Source organism: Schistocerca americana, chromosome 5 (genome assembly GCF_021461395.2).
Source record: "Schistocerca americana isolate TAMUIC-IGC-003095 chromosome 5, iqSchAmer2.1, whole genome shotgun sequence".
In the NCBI taxonomy this organism is placed as follows: domain Eukaryota; kingdom Metazoa; phylum Arthropoda; class Insecta; order Orthoptera; family Acrididae; genus Schistocerca; species Schistocerca americana.
Genome location: NC_060123.1, coordinates 593,177,957 through 593,198,318, shown reverse-complemented (window position 1 = coordinate 593,198,318; position 20,362 = coordinate 593,177,957). Strand labels below are relative to the sequence as shown.

The window sequence follows — 20,362 nt, the reverse complement described above, 5'->3', positions numbered from 1 at the left end:
ATCATTATTTTCATTGACATAATTGGCTTAAATATAATGTTTCTCATTTACAATCATTTTCTAGATAATTTTAATCTTTCACTTGCTCTCACTTTTTACTTCATTTTATTCTCTTTTCGTTTGGAATTTTTTTTTATGTCATTTTTATTACTTCATGTATTTATTTCGATTTAATTTCTTCCGTTTCGTTGTTTTATATTTTCCTCTGTATTAGGGCAATCGTAATTCTATGACTCACATTATTTGAATTTAGTTTCATTTATAAAACATTCTTTCATATAATTAACGTTCGCAATATTTTGTCCAAGGTGCGAAAGAATCTACTTTTTAAATTTCTCTCTGACAATAACCATTCAAAAAAGTTCATCTTGTAACGACTATTAATTTTTGACACCATTTCACAGTCAGCATACATTAACTAGATTATTTTGTCTTGTTTTTTGACGAACAGATCGGTATTTCGATACTCTTAAATATTACAATAGATAGATCAATATATTTAAAATCGATTTGACAAAGTTTCCAAATGATAAAAAGCATAAAAGCAAAAAAAAAAAAAAAAAAAAAAAAAAAATGGAGCAAATAAGAAATTTAATGTGACTGAAATGATGCAGTGAAGGATTAGAAATAAAAAGAAATATATTTAAATCAGTTAATTGAATAAAAATAATAACTTGTAGTGGATTCATTAAGATTTTAAAAAAACTGGAATGCACATGACAAAATTCGAACCCACAGCCTTCGGCATACGACACAGTTGGCTTTAGCGCTATCAGCGATGCCATTTTGGCAACAATGGTTTTTCAGTGTTCTAGAGCAGTGCTGTGATTCTGCAGCCCGAATCAGGTATCCTTGCGACCCGCTGTTCTCAGTCATATTTTATAACAATGTACATCCAGCAACTACCAGCTAAATCCACATACGCCAATTAAGGTTAAGAGGGTAGTTTTCCAGCTCAGTAACAAACAAAAATACTTACGGATACAGTAATATTTTAAGATGTGCTTAATTGTAATTGACGTTCGTGAATCTGGCCACTTACCTCAGTGGCAGAGGGGAAATCCGCGCGGGTGTGACAAGGGAGAATGTCCTATTGTTTTGTCTGCCAGTACTGGCAACTCAGGGGCGTGCGCTACTCGTACCGATCAGCTGCTACGGTGTAACTTCTGACGCAGAAGTACCACGAACTCATGAATATACACTCCTGGAAATTGAAATAAGAACACCGTGAATTCATTGTCCCAGGAAGGGGAAACTTTATTGACACATTCCTGGGGTCAGATACATCACATGATCACACTGACAGAACCACAGGCACATAGACACAGGCAACAGAGCATGCACAATGTCGGCACTAGTACAGTGTATATCCACCTTTCGCAGCAATGCAGGCCGCTATTCTCCCATGGAGACGATCGTAGAGATGCTGGATGTAGTCCTGTGGAACGGCTTGCCATGCCATTTCCACCTGGCGCCTCAGTTGGACCAGCGTTCGTGCTGGACGTGCAGACCGCGTGAGACGACGCTTCATCCAGTCCCAAACATGCTCAATGGGGGACAGATCCGGAGATCTTGCTGGCCAGGGTAGTTGACTTACACCTTCTAGAGCACGTTGGGTGGCACGGGATACATGCGGACGTGCATTGTCCTGTTGGAACAGCAAGTTCCCTTGCCGGTCTAGGAATGGTAGAACGATGGGTTCGATGACGGTTTGGATGTACCGTGCACTATTCAGTGTCCCCTCGACGATCACCAGTGGTGTACGGCCAGTGTAGGAGATCGCTCCCCACACCATGATGCCGGGTGTTGGCCCTGTGTGCCTCGGTCGTATGCAGTCCTGATTGTGGCGCTCACCTGCACGGCGCCAAACACGCGTACGACCATCATTGGCACCAAGGCAGAAGCGACTCTCATCGCTGAAGACGACACGTCTCCATTCGTCCCTCCATTCACGCCTGTCGCGACACCACTGGAGGCGGGCTGCACGATGTTGGGGCGTGAGCGGAAGACGGCCTAACGGTGTGCGGGACCGTAGCCCAGCTTCATGGAGACGGTTGCGAATGGTCCTCGCCGATACCCCAGGAGCAACAGTGTCCCTAATTTGCTGGGAAGTGGCGGTGCGGTCCCCTACGGCACTGCGTAGGATCCTACGTTCTTGGCGTGCATCCGTGCGTCGCTGCGGTCCGGTCCCAGGTCGACGGGCACGTGCACCTTCCGCCGACCACTGGCGACAACATCGATGTACTGTGGAGACCTCACGCCCCACGTGTTGAGCAATTCGGCGGTACGTCCACCCGGCCTCCCGCATGCCCACTATACGCCCTCGCTCAAAGTCCGTCAACTGCACATACGGTTCACGTCCACGCTGTCGCGGCATGCTACCAGTGTTAAAGACTGCGATGGAGCTCCGTATGCCACGGCAAACTGGCTGACACTGACGGCGGCGGTGCACAAATGCTGCGCAGCTAGCGCCATTCGACGGCCAACACCGCGGTTCCTGGTGTGTCCGCTGTGCCGTGCGTGTGATCATTGCTTGTACAGCCCTCTCGCAGTGTCCGGAGCAAGTATGGTGGGTCTGACACACCGGTGTCAATGTGTTCTTTTTTCCATTTCCAGGAGTGTATATTATAGAGACGGCTGTCCTCAAATGCGGTTGATATTTGTAGCAACGAATTCGAAATTAAATTAAGCCTGTTGAATTACAAAACAGTAAGTAGAAGAAACATGACATTTAAAATATTTAGGAAACGTTTGTATATTATACTACAGAACACATTTAAATGTAAGTAGCCAATTAAACATCCTTTCACACAGACAACACAGCTCCACTTTGTCAGGCAATCATGCTGTCGAGGGTGGCAGCAATCGGGAACAGAGAAGAGTCGACACGAAATGTTTCGAATGGTGCCGACTTTTACTGATCAGTATTTGAGGGCTAGCGGCCAACTTATCGCACCCTGGTCTACTGGTGGGCTCATAATGCACTAACTTGTGTAGGTTACCAATTAATAATAAGATCGATACACGTGCAGTCGTAAGTGTCATCCCACCAGTGGCGGATACAGAAGAACCTCAAGGAGGGGCGTTAAAAATATCTTGAGCTAGCTTTACTTTTAACGTAATAAAAAATAATCAGGTCACATGTAAAGTTTAAGAAAGTTTTATTTAAACTAATTACACACATATACAAGACAATGCCATCTTATGATATAAAAAGTTATAATTACGAGCTGGGTATGGGAAACTATTGTTACGTTATCAGTAAAAATATTATTAGAAGTCTCGTAACAATATTTTTACTGAGAAATTAATATGAATTACTGTTATTAATACTTCACAATCAACTGATCACTCTCACTCTTGACTAATCTTCACACGCGCACTTGCTACAACTAGGACTTTTTACTTAATCATTTTCAGTCTTAATATTTCTGCTTCTGAATGTAAACTAGCTTCCTATTCGGCGAATAGTTCGTATTTATAACGCTACATATCGAAGGTTCTCTGTAAAAAGAAAGCAGTAGAATATTCGCGACTTTTCTCGAACAAATGCCAGACAGAATAACGTATCGAGATCACTAGAATGGCCGCGACTTTTCTCGTAGGTATGTAAAATATAAAATAAAATGACACGGTCGCGCGTGCTATAGGAAGGAAAGTGAAACTACTCGATTACTCGATTCAGTCGGGTCGACTGACGAAAGAAACGAACTAATAGCGTGCGGGCTGACTGGCGGGGGCGGAGCGGGTGGCAATGTGGTGGCCCCCCAAGGGTGGCGTGGGGGGGGGGGGGGGGAACCGCGGGCCGCCATATGTTTCCGCCACTGCGTCCCACAACCTCAGTATTGGCTCTGGAGCAATATAGTTTGACGACCACTGCTCGTGACAGTAACAAAAATTCCGAAATTCTTTCTTGTCGATTACATGGAAATGAGGGCCCACATGGGGAGTGGCTGCTGGAGCCCTGACCTACACCAAGATGTTTCAAAGAGTCTAACCCTCTCGCCGGCACTTCTACTGACACATAAAAGAGATGACATTTGTTGTTGTAGTCTTCAGACAAACGAATGGTTTGATGCAGCTCTCCATGCTACTTTATCCTGTGCAAGCCTCCTTATCTCCGAACAATTACTGCAACCTACATCCTTCTGCAGCTGCTTATTGTATTCATCTCTTGGCCTTCCTCTACAATTTTTACCCCACATGCTTCCCTCTGTACTATACTGGTGAGCCCTTGATACCTCAGACTGTGCGCTACCAACCGATCCCGTATTCTAGTCAGGTTGTACCACAAACTTCTCTTCTCCACAATTCTATTCGCTACCTCCACATTAGCTACGTGATCTATCCATGTAATCTTCATCATTCTTCTGTAGCACCACATTTCAAAACCTTGTATTCACTTCTTGTCTAAACTGTTTATCATCCATGTTTCACTTCCATACGTGGCTACACTCCGTACAAATACTTTCAAAAAGGACTTCCTGACAACTGTATACTCGAGGTTAACAAATTTCTCTTCTTCAGAAACGCTTTTCTTGCCATTGCCAGTCTACATTTTACATCCTCCTTACTCTGATCAACATCAGTTACTTTGCTTCGCAAATAGCAAAACTCGTTTACCACTTTAAGTGTCTAGTTTATTAACCCACTTTCCTCAGAATCACCTTATTTAATTCAACTACATTCCATTATCCTTGTTTTGCTTTTGTTGATGTTCCCCTTATATCCTTCTTTCAAGACACTGTCCATTCCGTTCAAGAGCTCTTCCAAGTCGTTTGCCGTGTCTGACAGAATTACAATGTCATTGGCAAACCTCAAATTTTTATTTCTTCCCCTGGACCATAATTCCTACTACAAATTTTTCTTTTGTTTCCTTTTACTGCTTGCACAGTATACAGATTGAATAATACTGGAGATAGGCTACAACCCTGCCTAACTCCCTTCTCAACCACTGCTTCCCTTTCGTGCCCATCGACTTTTATAGCTGCCATCTGGTTTCTGTACAAATTGTAAATAGCCTTTCGCTCCCTGTGTTTCGCCCCTGCCACCTTTAGAATTTGAAAGAGAGTATTCCAGTCAACAGTGTCAAAAGCCTTCTCATAGTGTAGAAATGTTACAAACGTAGGTTTTCCCTTCCTTAATACATGTTTTATGAGGAGTAGTAGGGTCAGTATTGCCTCGCGTGTTTCGACATTTCTCTGGAGTCCAAACTGATCTCCCACGTGCCATTTATTCTACACTCAGGCTCATAAAACCGAGCGAGGTGGCGCAGTGGTTAGCACACTGGACTCGCATTCGGGAGGACGACGGTTCAATCCCGTCTCCGGCCATCCTGATTTAGGTTTTCCGTGATTTCCCTAAATCACTTCAGGCAAATGCCGGGATGGTTCCTTTGAAAGGGCACGGCCGATTTCCTTCCCCATCCTTCCCTCACCCGAGCTTGCGCTCCGTCTCTAATGACCTCGTTGTCGACGGGACGTTAAACACTAATATCCTCCTCCTCCTCCTCCTCCTCCTCAGGCTCATAAATTAAGGATAATGCTGATAAATGGTGAAACAACACTCTGGTGGGCGGTTTGCGGGTTTAAATCACCTCGGAGTATGCATTTGACCTCCGGTCGACTCACGGTGGCCCTGGCAGCAGTCCACATACGCAGTCCACATACTGCTGATGGTGCATGTCAGAGTACGGTTCACTGAGTAAGTGTGCTGACGTTTTCAGACGTTCTAATGATGGCTGTTTGTTGAAAATGGCTCAAAGAACACATATTGATGACGTCATGAGGGGTAGAATACTAGGGCGACTGGAGGCTGGTCAAACAAAGCAGGTAGTAGCACAGGCCCTCCGTGTACCACAAAGTGTGATCTCAAGATTATGGCAACGATTCCAGCAGACAGGAAAAGTGTCCAGGCGCTACAGTACAGGACGTCCACAGTGTACAACACCATAAGAAGGGCGATATCACACCATCAGTGTCCGCTGACGGCCACGGAGTACTGCAGGTAGCATTGCTCGGAACCTTACCCCAGGCACTGAAACAGTTGTCTCCAGACACACAGTCTGCATACGACTGAACAGACATGGTTAATTCGCCCGGAGACCTGCAAGGTGCATTCCACCGACCCCTGGTCACAGGAGAGCCCGTAAAGCCTGGTGTCAAGAACACAGTACATGATCATTGGAACAGTGGTCATGGACGAGTCCAGGCATAGTCTGAACAGTGACTCTTTCCGGGTTTTTATCTGGCATGAACCAGGAACCAGATACCAACCCCTTAACGTCCTTGAAAGAGATTTGTATGGAGGTCGTGGTTTGATGGTGTGGGGTGGGATTGTGATTGGTTCACGTACACCCCTGCATGTCTTTGACAGAGGAACTGTAAGAGGTCAGGTGTATCGGGACGTCATTCTGCACCAGTATGTCCGCCTTTTCAGGGGTGCTGTGGGTCCCAACTTCCTGCTGATGGGTGATACCGCACGGCCCCACCGAGCTGCCATCGTGGAGGAGCACCTATAAAAAGAAGATATCAGGCGAATGGAGTGGCCTGCCTGTTCTCCAGACCTAAACACCATCGAGCACATCTGGGATGCTCTCGGTCGACGTATCGCTGCACGTCTTCAAACCCCTAGGACACCTCAGGAGCTCCGACAGGCACTGGTGCAAGAATGGGAGGCAGCTGCTCGACCACTTGATGCAGAGTATACCAACCCGTTGTGCGGCCTTTGTCCGTGAGCAAGGTGATCACATCCCATATTGATGTTGGGGTACATGTGCAGGAAACAGTGGCGTTTTGTAGCACATGTGTTTCGAGACCGTTTTCTCAACTCATCACCAATACCGTGGACTGACAGACCTGTGCCGTGTGTGTTCCGTATGTGACTATAATATTAGCGCCAGTTTTGTGTAGTGCCACGTTGTGTAGCACCACATTCTGCAATTATCTTTCAAAAATTCAAATGTGTGTGAAATGTTATGGGACTTAACTGCTAAGGTCATCAGTCCCTACGCTTACACACTACTTAACCTAAATTATCCTAAGGACAAACACACACACCCATGCCTGAGGGAGGACTCGAACCTCCACCGGGACCAGCCGCACAGTCCAGGACTGCAGCGCCCTAGACCGCTCGGTTAATCCCGCGAGGCAATTATCTTTAATTTATGAGCATGAGTGTATATACATTCCCCAACAGTTAATGACACAGATGCATAAGAATGAGGGGTGCACTCAGGGTCACTTGAACTATGTCCAAAGTATGGGCCAGTGCTTTATGTCGTTTTTCATGCGTGAGGACTTCTGCTGCTGCTGCAGAGAGGCTGCTCCGCCCTGCTCTGTGCTGCAGTGAAATGAAATGATCGTATGGCATTGTTGGCCGGGAGGCCCCATGCGGGGAAGTTCGGCCGCCGTATTGCAAGTCCTTTTTAGTTGACGCCACTTCGGCGACTTGCGAGTCAATGATGATGAAATGATGATGAAGAACACACAACACCCAGTCATCACGAGGCAGAGAAAATCCCTGACCCCTCCGGAAATCGAACTCGGGACCCCACGCGCGGGAAGCGAGATCGCTACCGCAAGACCACGAGCTGCGGACTGTGCTGCAGTGGGCCGGCACGTAAACAAACACACCGTTGATGCACCCGCTCGATGGTCTGCGATGCCTGTGAGTGCGGCGGTCGTAGAATTGTCCCCAAAATCTTGTTTTCGGCATCAGTATAAACAATTTCGTTTCCCCTTCCATTTGTTACGGGTTTGGTTAGGATCGACACGATTAGCTAAATTCAATCCCTCCGTCTACCAATTCCCATTATTCTACCAAGTGCGTCTCTCTTTCTCCTTTCTCATTTCCTTTATCAGTTTTCATGTTGGTTTTCGTCGCCAGTTCGTCGTGTGAGGGTCTTACATTCTGTGTACTTCAAAACTAACGCCCCTCCATTGGATTTCCAGTCGCCAGTGTAAAGGATTGTGTAGTGACCATTTGGTCGCTCTTTGCATGTCGCACAACGTTGCCTGCCTGTAACAGCACGCAAATACTTTAAACTGTGCCCGGGGGAAAGGGGGGGGGGGGGGAACTCAGCGTACGTTACGTCCCAAAAAATGTCTCGCTGCGTGTGTTTGTCAGCCGTTGGTCAACGAATCGAGTGTGGCCACATTCCTGGAATTCCGCCCTTACCAGTGGCGCATGGCGTCGCTTGCGAAAGGTAATGCTTAACCCTCAGTGGAAGAGCGGTTCCTTGTCCACGTATATTCAGCACGTAGCGTAGCGACTGACATCATCCACGAAGCGGATTCACCGGAGATGAAGCTTCCTGGCTCTTTCTGTCGCAGACAATGACTTGATCCGCTTGGACACGAATGGGTGGCTCGATATCGCTGCCCTCTGTTATTTTGAAGCGAGTTGGGTACTAAAAATCTGGAGGAATTATCGAATGTGTATGTACTACAGAGGGATTAGAAATGCAGAAAAAAATTGTTTAAAACGTACTGCTGTCGCATAAATGGCACCACACACGAGCGACGGATCGCAGCGATCCGTCGCATGGGCGACCGACTGCATCATAGATTGCACGTGTCTGGGCAAATCGCAGCGATCGGTCGCTGATCGCTTGTCGCAGAGAAATGCCAGGCAGTCTGATCGATTGCAGCATTAGCAGCGATGTGGGCAATATGGCTGTGACTGGCTTCTCTATTTATCAAGCGTTGTAGTGCAGTTTTCTTTCGTTTCGCTTCACCCAATTTAAATAAAAAGTTACGTTAGAATTTTTAGTTATCCACAGACAACGAACTACTGTGAGAAGTGAAGTGGAAGCCAGAGTTGCCATTTACATTAAGAACTAATACAACAAAATGCACCCTCCGATTTTGCAGTGATTAGCATTTTGAAGCTTATAGCGTAAAAGTAGAACTGATAGGAAGTTCATAGTAATAGTCGCGATATAGTGGGCGCAATCTTATGATGTACAGTTATTTATGAAGTAATGTTATGCATTATTAAAGTTTTTAACTTTTAAACAGAATGACATACTTCCATACTATGATGTTAAGAGACATTTTTTAATCTAGTTCTGGTTGACGCAATTTATAACAAGAGTTATCGTAATCAGCAGTGCTGCTATTGACAAAATATCTCTGTAGACGTATCGAGCAAATTGTATAAATATTTGCAGTTAAACTACAAGGGCAACGAATAGAAAACGAAATGCGGACTAATAAAGGTAAAACGAATTTCATTGTCACTCTGAAACAATGTACGCAATTAATTTGCCGCCAGGGGAAAACGTAAATGCGCTGGAAAATAACCTACAGTTCCCAATAAAAGCGTTTGAAGACAAGTTTAATAAATTGTAATTCTCGTTTACTTTAAATTTGTTTTGCACATATTCTTGGGGATACGGAACCACTTATCAGAATGACATCGCACCCGCTCTGGCCTGGCTCGAGTTCTGTCGGGGACAGATCTGGGGGATCTCAAAATCGCACAGACAGTGCATAGACACACGTGCCACGTGTAAACGGGCATTGTCCTACTCAAAAATATAACAACGATACTGTCACACGAGATGTGACACATGAGGAAGCTGGATGTCTGTGACATTTCGTTGTGCCGTCAGAATTCCGTCAGTCACTGCCAACCTTGACCTGAAGTCACTGCCCCACACAGTGACGTCAGTAGTAACACCGCAGTGTCTCTCCAAAACACTGGAAGAAAGACCCACATCCTCAGGACGCCACCGTGCCGACGATGGTCATCCAGGCTACTGCAGAAGCGTCCTCCGAACGCAGCCTTTTGTGTTGTGGTGTTAACGGCAACCTAAGCTTGGTTCGGTGATACCATACTCTTGCAGACGCCTGTCTCCGACCAATGTTATGGGATGACAAAGACTGTCAGAGGGAGTCCATTTATTGTCCTCGGACAGCAGTCTAGACGTGCAGGGGTCGCGATATGCTTCGTGCACACTACGGCCATACTTCCTAGTAGTGGTCAGATGTGGTCGACCAAAACCTTCAAAACTTTGACGACCAGTATGCCTGCCCAGACGTTCCCATGCAGTCAGGCAACGGGCCTCTGTCGCATCTGAATGCTCCACAGATATGGATATTATACGATTCGACCAGCTGGCCAAATGGAGACCCCACAATGAAACTCTTTTCAAACTGAGTCACGCGCTGATAACGCTGTCTCACATCAGCACACAGCATCTCCGTGTCTGTCACACTGATCACTCAGCATCTGACGCTCTTGACGCCTCTTATACAGTGTGAAGGAAAATCGCGCGCTCTGACTTCGTAGCGCAATTCCTCACATACCAGCAAGACAAAAATGTGTGTCCCAAAATTTCGTCCTGCGCATATTTCTGGCAGTAAATGGACGTTAAGGACTGGCAATCTGGCGACATTGTAACAACATGTACGGTAACTATTTCTGTCAGCAAATACAGTAGTGCTGTGCAGTGGGTGCAGCGGATAGCGTTTTGGGTTAGCACGCAGGAGGTCGACGGTTTGCTACTGGGTCGAGGTTTATTTGTTTTTATTTGTCAAAAGCAGTCTGCATGGTATAGCATCTGGCGTCGTAATCGTTATACAGCGAATAGAGAGGGTCTTCTACAAAACATTTGCAATTGCCTACTACGAACACAGAAATGCAAGTACAACCGTTTTCATTGGTCAGCTTTCAAAGAAACGTTTTGCATGTCGTGGAGGACAACTGTTTCGCAACACTTCATCTATTAGATTCCAAACATGCTTTCTGTGTACCCTCTCCCTATAGCCCCATTGAAATTATTTGCAAAGCACGTTGCTATCCCTATTGGTGACGTAACGCCCTAACAAAATGTAATGGGCCTGAATGTGGCAAATTAATAGTTGGTATTATTCGATGTGACCATTAGGGGAAGGTACACAAAAAATTTTGGGACCTGGTAGGTGCAGTGGTGCGAAACAATTCGCGTCCATGACGCGTAGAAGGCTTTGAAACCTCACCACGAAACGATTGTTCTTACATTTCTGTGTTCGTAATACGTAACTGCAAATATTTTGTAGAAGTCTCACTGTAATCGCTGTATGACGATTAAGACATCAGATACTGTACTGCGCAGACCATTTTTAGCAAATAAAAACAAACAGGTCTCAACCCAGAATCGAACCTTCGACCTCCTACATGCTACCCAAAACGCTATCCACTATAGAAATCGCACAACACAACTTCTTTATCCCGACAGAGGTTGTTACCGTACACTTGATTACAGTGTTGCCAGATTGAAATCTTTAAATTCCATTTACTGCCCGAAATATGTGCAGGACGAAATTTTATGAGGGACATTTTTGTGTTTCTGGTATGTGAGGAATCGCGCTGCGAAGTGCGAGTGCGCGAATTTCTCTTAACCCTGTATACCGAGCCGAGTCAGGCAACAACACCAAATACGAGCAACGTCAGGGCATTCCAATGGCCGTTCTCTCACAGAGAATTGCAACTGAGGTCATTTACATGGCCGTCGATGGTGCGTTAGTGTACAGAGTTAACTGACACCCGACCATTTCTGCTGGGTGGTTCCCTTAATTTGTCAGGTAGTGTGTGTCAGATTGTTACTCGCTACACACATCGGTCGTCTAGTTTGACAGACAATGGAAGTTCCTCCGAATGCGTCTTCCAGCACTGTGGTGCTACTTCGCTTACGAAATGTGCCTACCTTCATGATGGACAGTTCTGATGTTTCGAGTTGGTACTTTGCGTCTCGTCATTGCAGTTTTGAGTGCACTTTGTCGCTTACACAGACTGGCCGTGAGCATAACATATGGAACCTACAGATGTTACTGGAACACCTTTCGCGAGCTGCAAGCTTGTCTGTGGCCTTGACATTATCCTAGGGCCTCCAAACGCTTTTGACATCGATCATCATCTGACCAACCAGTCAGCCGTAATGGTGCAACTAAGTAAATCGTGTTGTTGAAACATTACACCATCCTCCATATATAGAACAGAGATAGATCATGAATGCTTCGGCATTTAAGTAATTCCAGCTGTCTACGTGATCGGAGAAATCTATGCCCACTTTCTATGGCAGTACAGCTCGGCTGTACGTTTACCTGTCCACATGCAACATTCTCCCGTGTTCGGGAGCTGAAGTAATGAATTAAAATATATGCCGAGGCCTGCCCGGTGACCAGTGGCTGACATACCTGCTCGGACCACTCAAGTCCAATGCCCTCTATAACGGATCTTTTACGTTGGGATAAATCTATTTTATTTTTTGTTAGATGTTTTCGTTAAATAGCTGAATAAATTGTAATTAAGAATAATTTAATTAAGCAGAGTAGAAAAGATAGTCAAAGAGATGTTCATTGAGCGGACATTGTCGTAATGTAACGTCATTGCGATGTTCGGTTGTTAAAACAAGTCGTTTGTGTTCCGTTCTGCTATTCGGTCGTGCGCGTATCTGGAAGGAATTAATTCGGGGACTATAATAAACTTTCACATAATAGTTAAGATTCGATGTTCCGACAAAAGGGGTTAACGTCAGTGTTAATTTGAATTGTGGGCGACAGGATTAGTTTTGACAGATATGTGAAACGGACGTAACGAAAGTTATTCCCATATCATCCTTGAACGTGACTTTTTATTTAATTAACGATTGCGGGCTCATTAAAAGCTATTATCTCATGATTAGGATCAATCCCTCTTTCCTCCTAGATAGTGATCATTCATTAACATTTACGTCATAAGAAAAAGAATTATTAATAAAAGTGATGTTAAATGACAATTACGTGTTATTCCGTTAGTGTGGAACCGACGTAATATCTCTGAAATGACATTGATATATAATTTGTGTTCAGTACTGAACTGAGATAGGAAGTAAATTGAAATTAGTGAACATTTGATACTGAGACTATAGAAGCAGAAGCGCTTAAGGTTTCTCTTCTCTAACAAGGGGAGGCCGCCAATTGTGAAATTCAGATTCGATTCATACTGCGCATATCAAAAGCTCATGGCCAGAGGTGTAATGTGGCAAAGCACCAAGATGCACTTCTCAGCCGTTGTCGAGAAAATCGACAGTTAAAAGAAACCGTTGCGGTGATATACTCTTACGACTAATAATTTTCTACAGCGTCGTGGCGCAGCGGAAAGCGCTCGGGTTAGTAATCAGAAGGTCGCCGGATCGAATCTCGCGCCATGCAACCTTTTTTTTTTTAGTTTTAGTTTTTTGTGATTCAAATATATATATATATATATATATATATATATATATATATATATATATATATATAAAATTCCCGGCAATCAGTTGCAACAACTATGCATATAATAAGTTGTTGAAAGTCGTTTGTCGTGGAAAAACTGGCGACTTCGAACATCATTATGTTTTCCGCAAACAAAGTTGTATTTCACAAATGTTATTAATTATCTTCATAATGTTATCCACGTATAGTTAACGGAAGACGTAGAAACGATATTCCGAAACGAATACGTATAGCGTAAGTCAAACGTTCGAATTAGAATAGAGACATTACGAACTCAAATTTGCTGTGGCAGGTATGAAATATAAACTCCGTTACTCGCTCGTTACACTTGAAGGACAGATGTTGAATGGGCCGAAACGAGCCGTCGCATAACAGCGTAGTTGCGTGCTAACTTCGAAAGAAGGTAGATGCGGTCCCTAGCGCAACTTAAAACATCGTCGAAATATATATATATTTGAATTACAAAAAACTAATAATAAAAAAAAAAAGTTGCATGGCGCGAGATTCGATCCGGCTACCTTCGGATTACGATCCCGAGCGCTTACCGCTGCGCCACGACACTGTAGAACATTATTAACCGTAGAGCGTATTTCACCGAAACGGTTTCTTTTAACTGCCGATTTTCTCGACAACGGCTGAGAAGTGCATCTTGGTGCTTTGCCACATTACACCTTTGGCCATGAGCTTTTATTATGCGCAGTATGAATCGAATCTGAATTTCACAATTGGCCGTCTCCCCTTGTAAAATGGCAAAATAGGTACGAACTTTAACTCAATAGTCGACATTATGTATTGCAAAGACATTAGCATTTCATACTTATTTTGACGACGCGCTGTTAAACAAAGGAACGTTGAGTCTCTGTACGAGTAATAAAATTAAATCTAAAAACATAATCAATAACGGCGAACTCCGCTTTAGCAAACTGTATTGCGTGTCGTCATCGGGCAATGAAATGAAATGGCGTGTGACGAGGACCTCCCGTCGGTTAGACCGCTCGCCTGGTGCAAGTCTTTCGATTCGACGCCACTTCGGCGACTTGCGCGTCGATGTGGATGAAATGATGATGATTACGACAACACAACACCCAGTCCCTGAGTGGAGAAAATCTCCAACCCAGCCGGGAATCGAACCCGGGCCCTTAGGATTGAGAGTCTGTCGCGCTGACCACTCAACTACCGGGGGCGGACGTTAGCGAGCAATAACTGCTCGACCCTGGAGACTTATGTGGTGAAATTAGAAGTCGGGCATATAAAATAAACTTAAAAATCCATTCAAGCTACAGTGGAGTCGGCACAACACGACGTGGGCAGTTATACCTCCCTAACACAAACTTCACTTTACATTTCAGGCCATCTTGATTTTCCCCTCCTTAAATCGTCCTTGGTACAAACTTTAATGCATTACTTCAGCTTCTATCCTTATGGAAGATTAGGTTGAGATTCAATACGCCTCCAGGAAAATGTAATTACATCAAATCAATTCCCCCTTGTACTGTGAAAACACCGTAATTCCTTTTATGAAACGTTTGCTTTACAAATTGTAATTCACTACCTCCTCCCCCCTTGTAATGTGAAGATACCATAATTGTTTTGTCTTTTCATTTTGTTGCGCATTGTTATGCCAAGGTTTTCATAGCTCTAATGGTAATTCCGATTCCAGGAGCCCGATATGTGGGATTTTACGGATTCAATCGTCCAATGCTCCTGATCCGCGACCCTGAGCTGATAAGAGATGTGCTGATAAAGGATTTCGGGACGTTCCACGACAGGGGGATATTCTTCGACGAGGAGGAGCCGCTCAACAGGCACCTGTTCGCTCTGACAGGTATCAAGTGGCGCCAGCTGAGGATCAAGCTATCGCCAGCGTTCACGTCGGGCAAGCTCAAGGGCATGTTCAAGGTGAGTGGCGCCGCAGGAGAGGCAGCTGTCCTCGTGGAGACATCAATCGTCTGTAGTACACTGAAGTTATTTTAAATCTCCTGACTGATTTACAGTTTACATTTATTCTGTACAGTGTTGTGCTACAAGAAGGAAGGAACATACCACTTTCAGTTTATTTCAATTTTATTCAGAGGCTATCGGTCCCACTGGGTCCATTGGGTAGGCCACGTTGCCCCAATGGCTCTGCGTCCACCTTCTCCACTCCGTCCATTTTACCAGCATCGAAATACAGGTCCACACATGATCCAGGAACTACGCATGTAGTTTGAGTTGCCCATATTTGTGGTGAAAAAATGATGACTAAATACAATTAAAATCAGTATGCAAGGTGATTTTGCTTAGTGGGCACAAACTGTAGGAGACGATCCTTCAGAGGATAATGAAGATAAAATGTCATGTGCACACATGGTCAGAAATGTGTTACGAGGGAGGTGGTGATAAAAGATTTTTGACAGTGTAATTTTCAGTGAAGACACATACGGCAACACAACAGGCAAGTCGAGATGTTCTGACTGTACAGTGTTTTAGTTCCACACAGCTCCACACTCAACTGGAGCAACACCACGTAGTAGCCACATGTCACACCACCAAAGGCACAATGTCCAGCAGAAGAGGCACGCTCACCTGCAGGAAGTGCAGATATGACTCTCCTATGAGGCCTTGTGGACGGATAACTGGTCCCATGAGGTTGTCGCCAATAATCCCAACCTACACATCAAGACTGAGTCGGTACTGATTGTTTGCTGACACCATACCATAGGGATTTTCCGTAAACCACAGGTGAGTATTGTGAAGATTGTCGATACAGCCCCTCATTAAGGTAGCCACATCTGTGAATAGAATGGATTATAGAAATTACAGAGCCGTGGAGGCCTTTGCGATGAACCAGCGACAAAAGTGTTGCCATGCAGACAACTCTGTAGGCCTGAAAGCGTTGTAAGTTGTACAGACAGTGACAATAATCATGGGGAATCTTCCACATGTTCCTCCGGGTTACCACGTGCTGATGGGTCACCTACCCGGTTCAGAAAACAGGCCCACTGTTGAAGGTCTTTTATCTCCACTTTCAAGTGGGTGTATCTACTTTAGAACGCATTTCCGGCAATATGTCTGTAACATTTTCTGCTCCTTATTCTCTCAGTAATCGCTTCCTGCTGTTTGTATCCATTCAGCAAACTCACCCTGTATATATTTTGCTACAGACAAACAGTGCAGAGAAGAAATAGACGGTTTTATTCTAAACAAGAAAATTGAAAACAATATTATGAATACTGAACGAATCAGACAGACACATTAACTACAGATATCGTCTGGAAGCCACTGCATAAACACGCACACATTGTAATAAGAGGGTTGAGGACTTATGCAAAGTCATGAAAGCTGCCAAATTACAGCAAACTCAAGCACTAGGTGAGAAGGGAGGATTTTATTGCGAAAGTACGTGAAAAATTAAATAACGATTATTTATAGATAAATTTCAGATATGATACCAGAAGCAACAGTAAATATGTCGAGAAGAACGACAGATACATCCTTAGCACATTCTTTCAGAAGAAAACAGAAAATGAACTCTCTAAATGGAACCAAAACTTGTTTATCATAAAAATAAACAAATTGTAGAGAATGTGATGGCTTTGAACCACATTCGGACTGAAAGTGATCATCGACTCATCAGACGTGAGAAATCAAAGAGAGTTGTGGACAGGAGGTCATATTTGCACATTATCAGAATTTATTTAAGAATAGACAGGTATACCAGATTAAATTAAGGAACACGTTCTACATCTTAGAAAACGAAGGTTACGCAGACATACATGAAACGGATAATTATGTGACACCGGTTCTTATATATAGAGAAAAGGTCTTGGTATTACAAGGAAACCAAAAGATAAAGAAATCGTAATTATAGAGAAGTCGAGAATTTCAAGCAACCTATAATTAGAACTGCTGAATTGAAAAATCTAACTGAAAATATCTCCTAAAGGGACTCAGAAGATGTACACAATCCAAACTGATCTTTTCCAAGATTGGCTTCTACCAGTTTTTCCATTTTTATTTAAAGAATTCGTTTTAGTATTTTGCAACAATGAATAACTAAACTGATAGGTCCTTCATATTCACATCTGTTGGCACGTGCTTCTTTTGGAATTGGAATTATTATACTTTTCTTGAAGCCTGAGGGTATTTCGCCTGTCTCATACATCTTGCACACCAGATGGAAGAGTTCGCTCATGGCTGGCTCTCCAAAGGATGATTAAATGTCGTCTACTCTTGGAGCCTTGCTTCAACTTAGGTATTTCAGTGCTCTGTCAAATTTTTCTCACCGTACCATATCTACCATCTCATCTTCAGCTACGTCCTCTTCCATTTCTGTAATATTGCCATCAAGTACATCTCCTTTGTATACGCCCTCTAAACTGTGTATAAACAGCATAAGCTATGAAAATTATACAGATGGTACACGTCGGCGTGCTTGACAAAAGTGTAATGGAATATCTTTGTATCATGTTCTTTATTTTTGTGTACCTAAAAGACAGCTATTCATAGGAGTGATAGTAGATGCATTTCTGTTTACATTACGAACTGTCGGTACATGATCTTGCTTGTGTATTATCGACATCGACGCGGCGGTCAGAGAAAGGTAACGGACGGACCAGAGGAGTGTAAACATTGGATGTGTACAACGAAGAGGCGCTTCAGTTTGGTGTTGCTGAGAGAAGAGGTGTAAACAATCATTTGGTTCTAAAGAACAGGTAGTTCTTTTCACATAAGCAGTGAGCCAACTGTAACCAAACGTTTTCTGTTTTGCAACATTACCATGACGACGGCTGTGGTAGTAAAGAAAAACTAACATAAAATAAAATGTGGTTCTCTTAGTACAAAATCAACCAATTACCACCCAATTCGTTGTGCATTAATTGCAATCAAGTCTTCCCTCTTTTACAACAGTATCATATGGAAAACTAAATTAAGATTTTTTTCTTTAAACACAACAGCCACGAAAATGAGACCCATATTACTTTGTTTTCTCTTACACCAGTACTACTATAGGTGTTCTAAACGTCCACCATTCGATTCAACATATGCTTCATTACGACAAAGCCAGTTTCGTCGCACTCGTTCACACACATGCACGTTTGCCTTTATGGTACTGGCAGCACCGAAAATGCTCTGAGTATGTTCATCCACATTATTTGCTTGTTAAGCATAAGTAAGTTCCTTCATATGGTCCCAAATGTAAATATCTAGTGGATTTGAATAACGACTGCATGCTGTCCATCGATATGGACCAGAACGTCCTGGAAATCAACCGCTCAAAAATCTTTGTACTCTGTTACCAAGGTGGGGTGGAGCACCATCGTGGAATATCCATATGTTATGACGTTACGGCTAACGAATGTCCTGTACTAAAGTTGGGAGTAATGTTTCCTGTTGTTACCAGTGAATCGTACAGGCAAATCGTAAGGCCCAATAACGTAATTATCAATTATACCCCATCTCCCCCACCCCCTCCCCCACGCATTAACGGAAAAGCTGCACTGCAAATGTGTTGCTACTACTCGGCGCGGGCTGTCTACACATGACATGTGCGTGTTACGGAAATTAGTTATTGCGTCACGAGTGATACACGGTTCATCCTTGACGAGTATTTTGTTTACAAAATCATGCTGCGCAAAAATGGTTCAAATGGCTCTGAGCACTATGGGACTTACCATCTGAGGTCATCAGTACCCTAAAACTTAGAACTACTTAAACCTAACTAAGCTAAGGACATCACACGCATCCATGCCCGAGGCAGGATTCGAACCTGAGACCATAGTGGTCGCGCGGTTCCAGACTGAAGCGCCTAGAACCGCTCGGCCACACCGGCCTGCCATGCTGAGCACTTTGTCACAAAAACCACTCTCGTGGAGGGAAATCTTGTTCTTCCAACTCTTGTATGCGTTGAACGTGGGAAGGTAGCAGAATCAATGTGCGATGAACAACATTGTGCGATATCCGGAATTGGTTGGCAATGCTTCTAGTACTCTGTGTAGGATCTTGTTCCTCAGCTTCCAATGTGCGTTCTCCGGTTTGTGGCCTCTGCCTTCTGAGCGGGGCAATAAAGAGCCAGCATCTCTCAGTCTATGCAAATTAAATACGCATATTAGAACAGACAATATGCTTCGCTAACAGAATTAAATGCAAAAAGGTAAAGATAACTAACTACTGCACTTCATTACAAATGAATAGCAAAATAATCGTTCAAAAGCAGAGGATTGTGATGATACAAATCTTTGGTGAACAGCAACAAATGTTGGTCAGCAGGTAGTCTTCGTTGTGGGAGGCGTTCTCGATAAATTCGTACAGCTGCCCTCGCAGCACCTTTTGCCTCGCCATAAATTAAATGAATATCGAAAAGTTCAGCGATAGTAAATATCCCTTCCATCCTAATGTTTAACAGAGTAGCAATAACGTGTGCACAGGCAATCCGACAACAGGCCGTAGCTGCCTAAGAGTTTGCGACTCACGCTCGCGGCGTCAATGTGCGGATAATTAATCTGTGTTTGGGGGAGGGCGTGGAGCAGCCACCCCGTAGTGTTTTGACCTTTTTAGGCTGGAAGCCTAATGTGCATGGTGTTTACACAAGTGACGTATAATCCGGGTGCACTTTCAAGTGTCTGCTTGTCCAAAGACGTTGTTCCGAGATTAATATTTTTGTTTTGTTTTTTTCGTTGGCAACCGTAGCAAACGGACAAACACGTTAATACACGTTTTAAATCAGTTACTTGTGTTCTGTTAACAGGATTTTTTTGGCAGCTTATATCGTTTACATCCTGTATACTCCTTCCATTTCTCAGCTTTCCCTGCTTCGCTCAGGACTGATTTTGCATCAGAGATCTTGTTATTCAGGCAACTGCTTCTTTCTCCAAATGCCTCTTTAATTTTCCTGTAGGTGATATCCATCTCTGCCCTAGTGATATAACCTTCTAAATCCTTACACTTGTCCCCCAGCCATACCTGCTTAGGCGTTTTGCACTTCCTGTCAATTTCACTTTTCAGAGGTTTGTATTCCCTTTCGCCTGCTTCATTTACTGCATTTTTATATTTCTTCCTTACATCAATTAAATTCAATATCTCTTGTGTTATCCAACAATTTCTACTAGCCCTCGTATTTTTACCTATTCGATCATTTGCTG

The 20,362-nt window shown here is 43.9% G+C and overlaps 1 protein-coding gene across 1 annotated transcript in view; it reads left to right on the top strand.

Annotated features, from left to right (window-relative positions):
- Positions 1-20,362, top strand: part of LOC124615523 (cytochrome P450 6k1-like) — an 85,727-nt gene that overhangs the window by 20,786 nt on the left and 44,579 nt on the right. Inside the window, exon 3 of the mRNA XM_047143482.1 lies at positions 14,902-15,140. Within this exon, the coding sequence (XP_046999438.1) occupies positions 14,902-15,140 (239 nt within the window). The remainder of the gene's footprint in view (positions 1-14,901; positions 15,141-20,362) is intronic.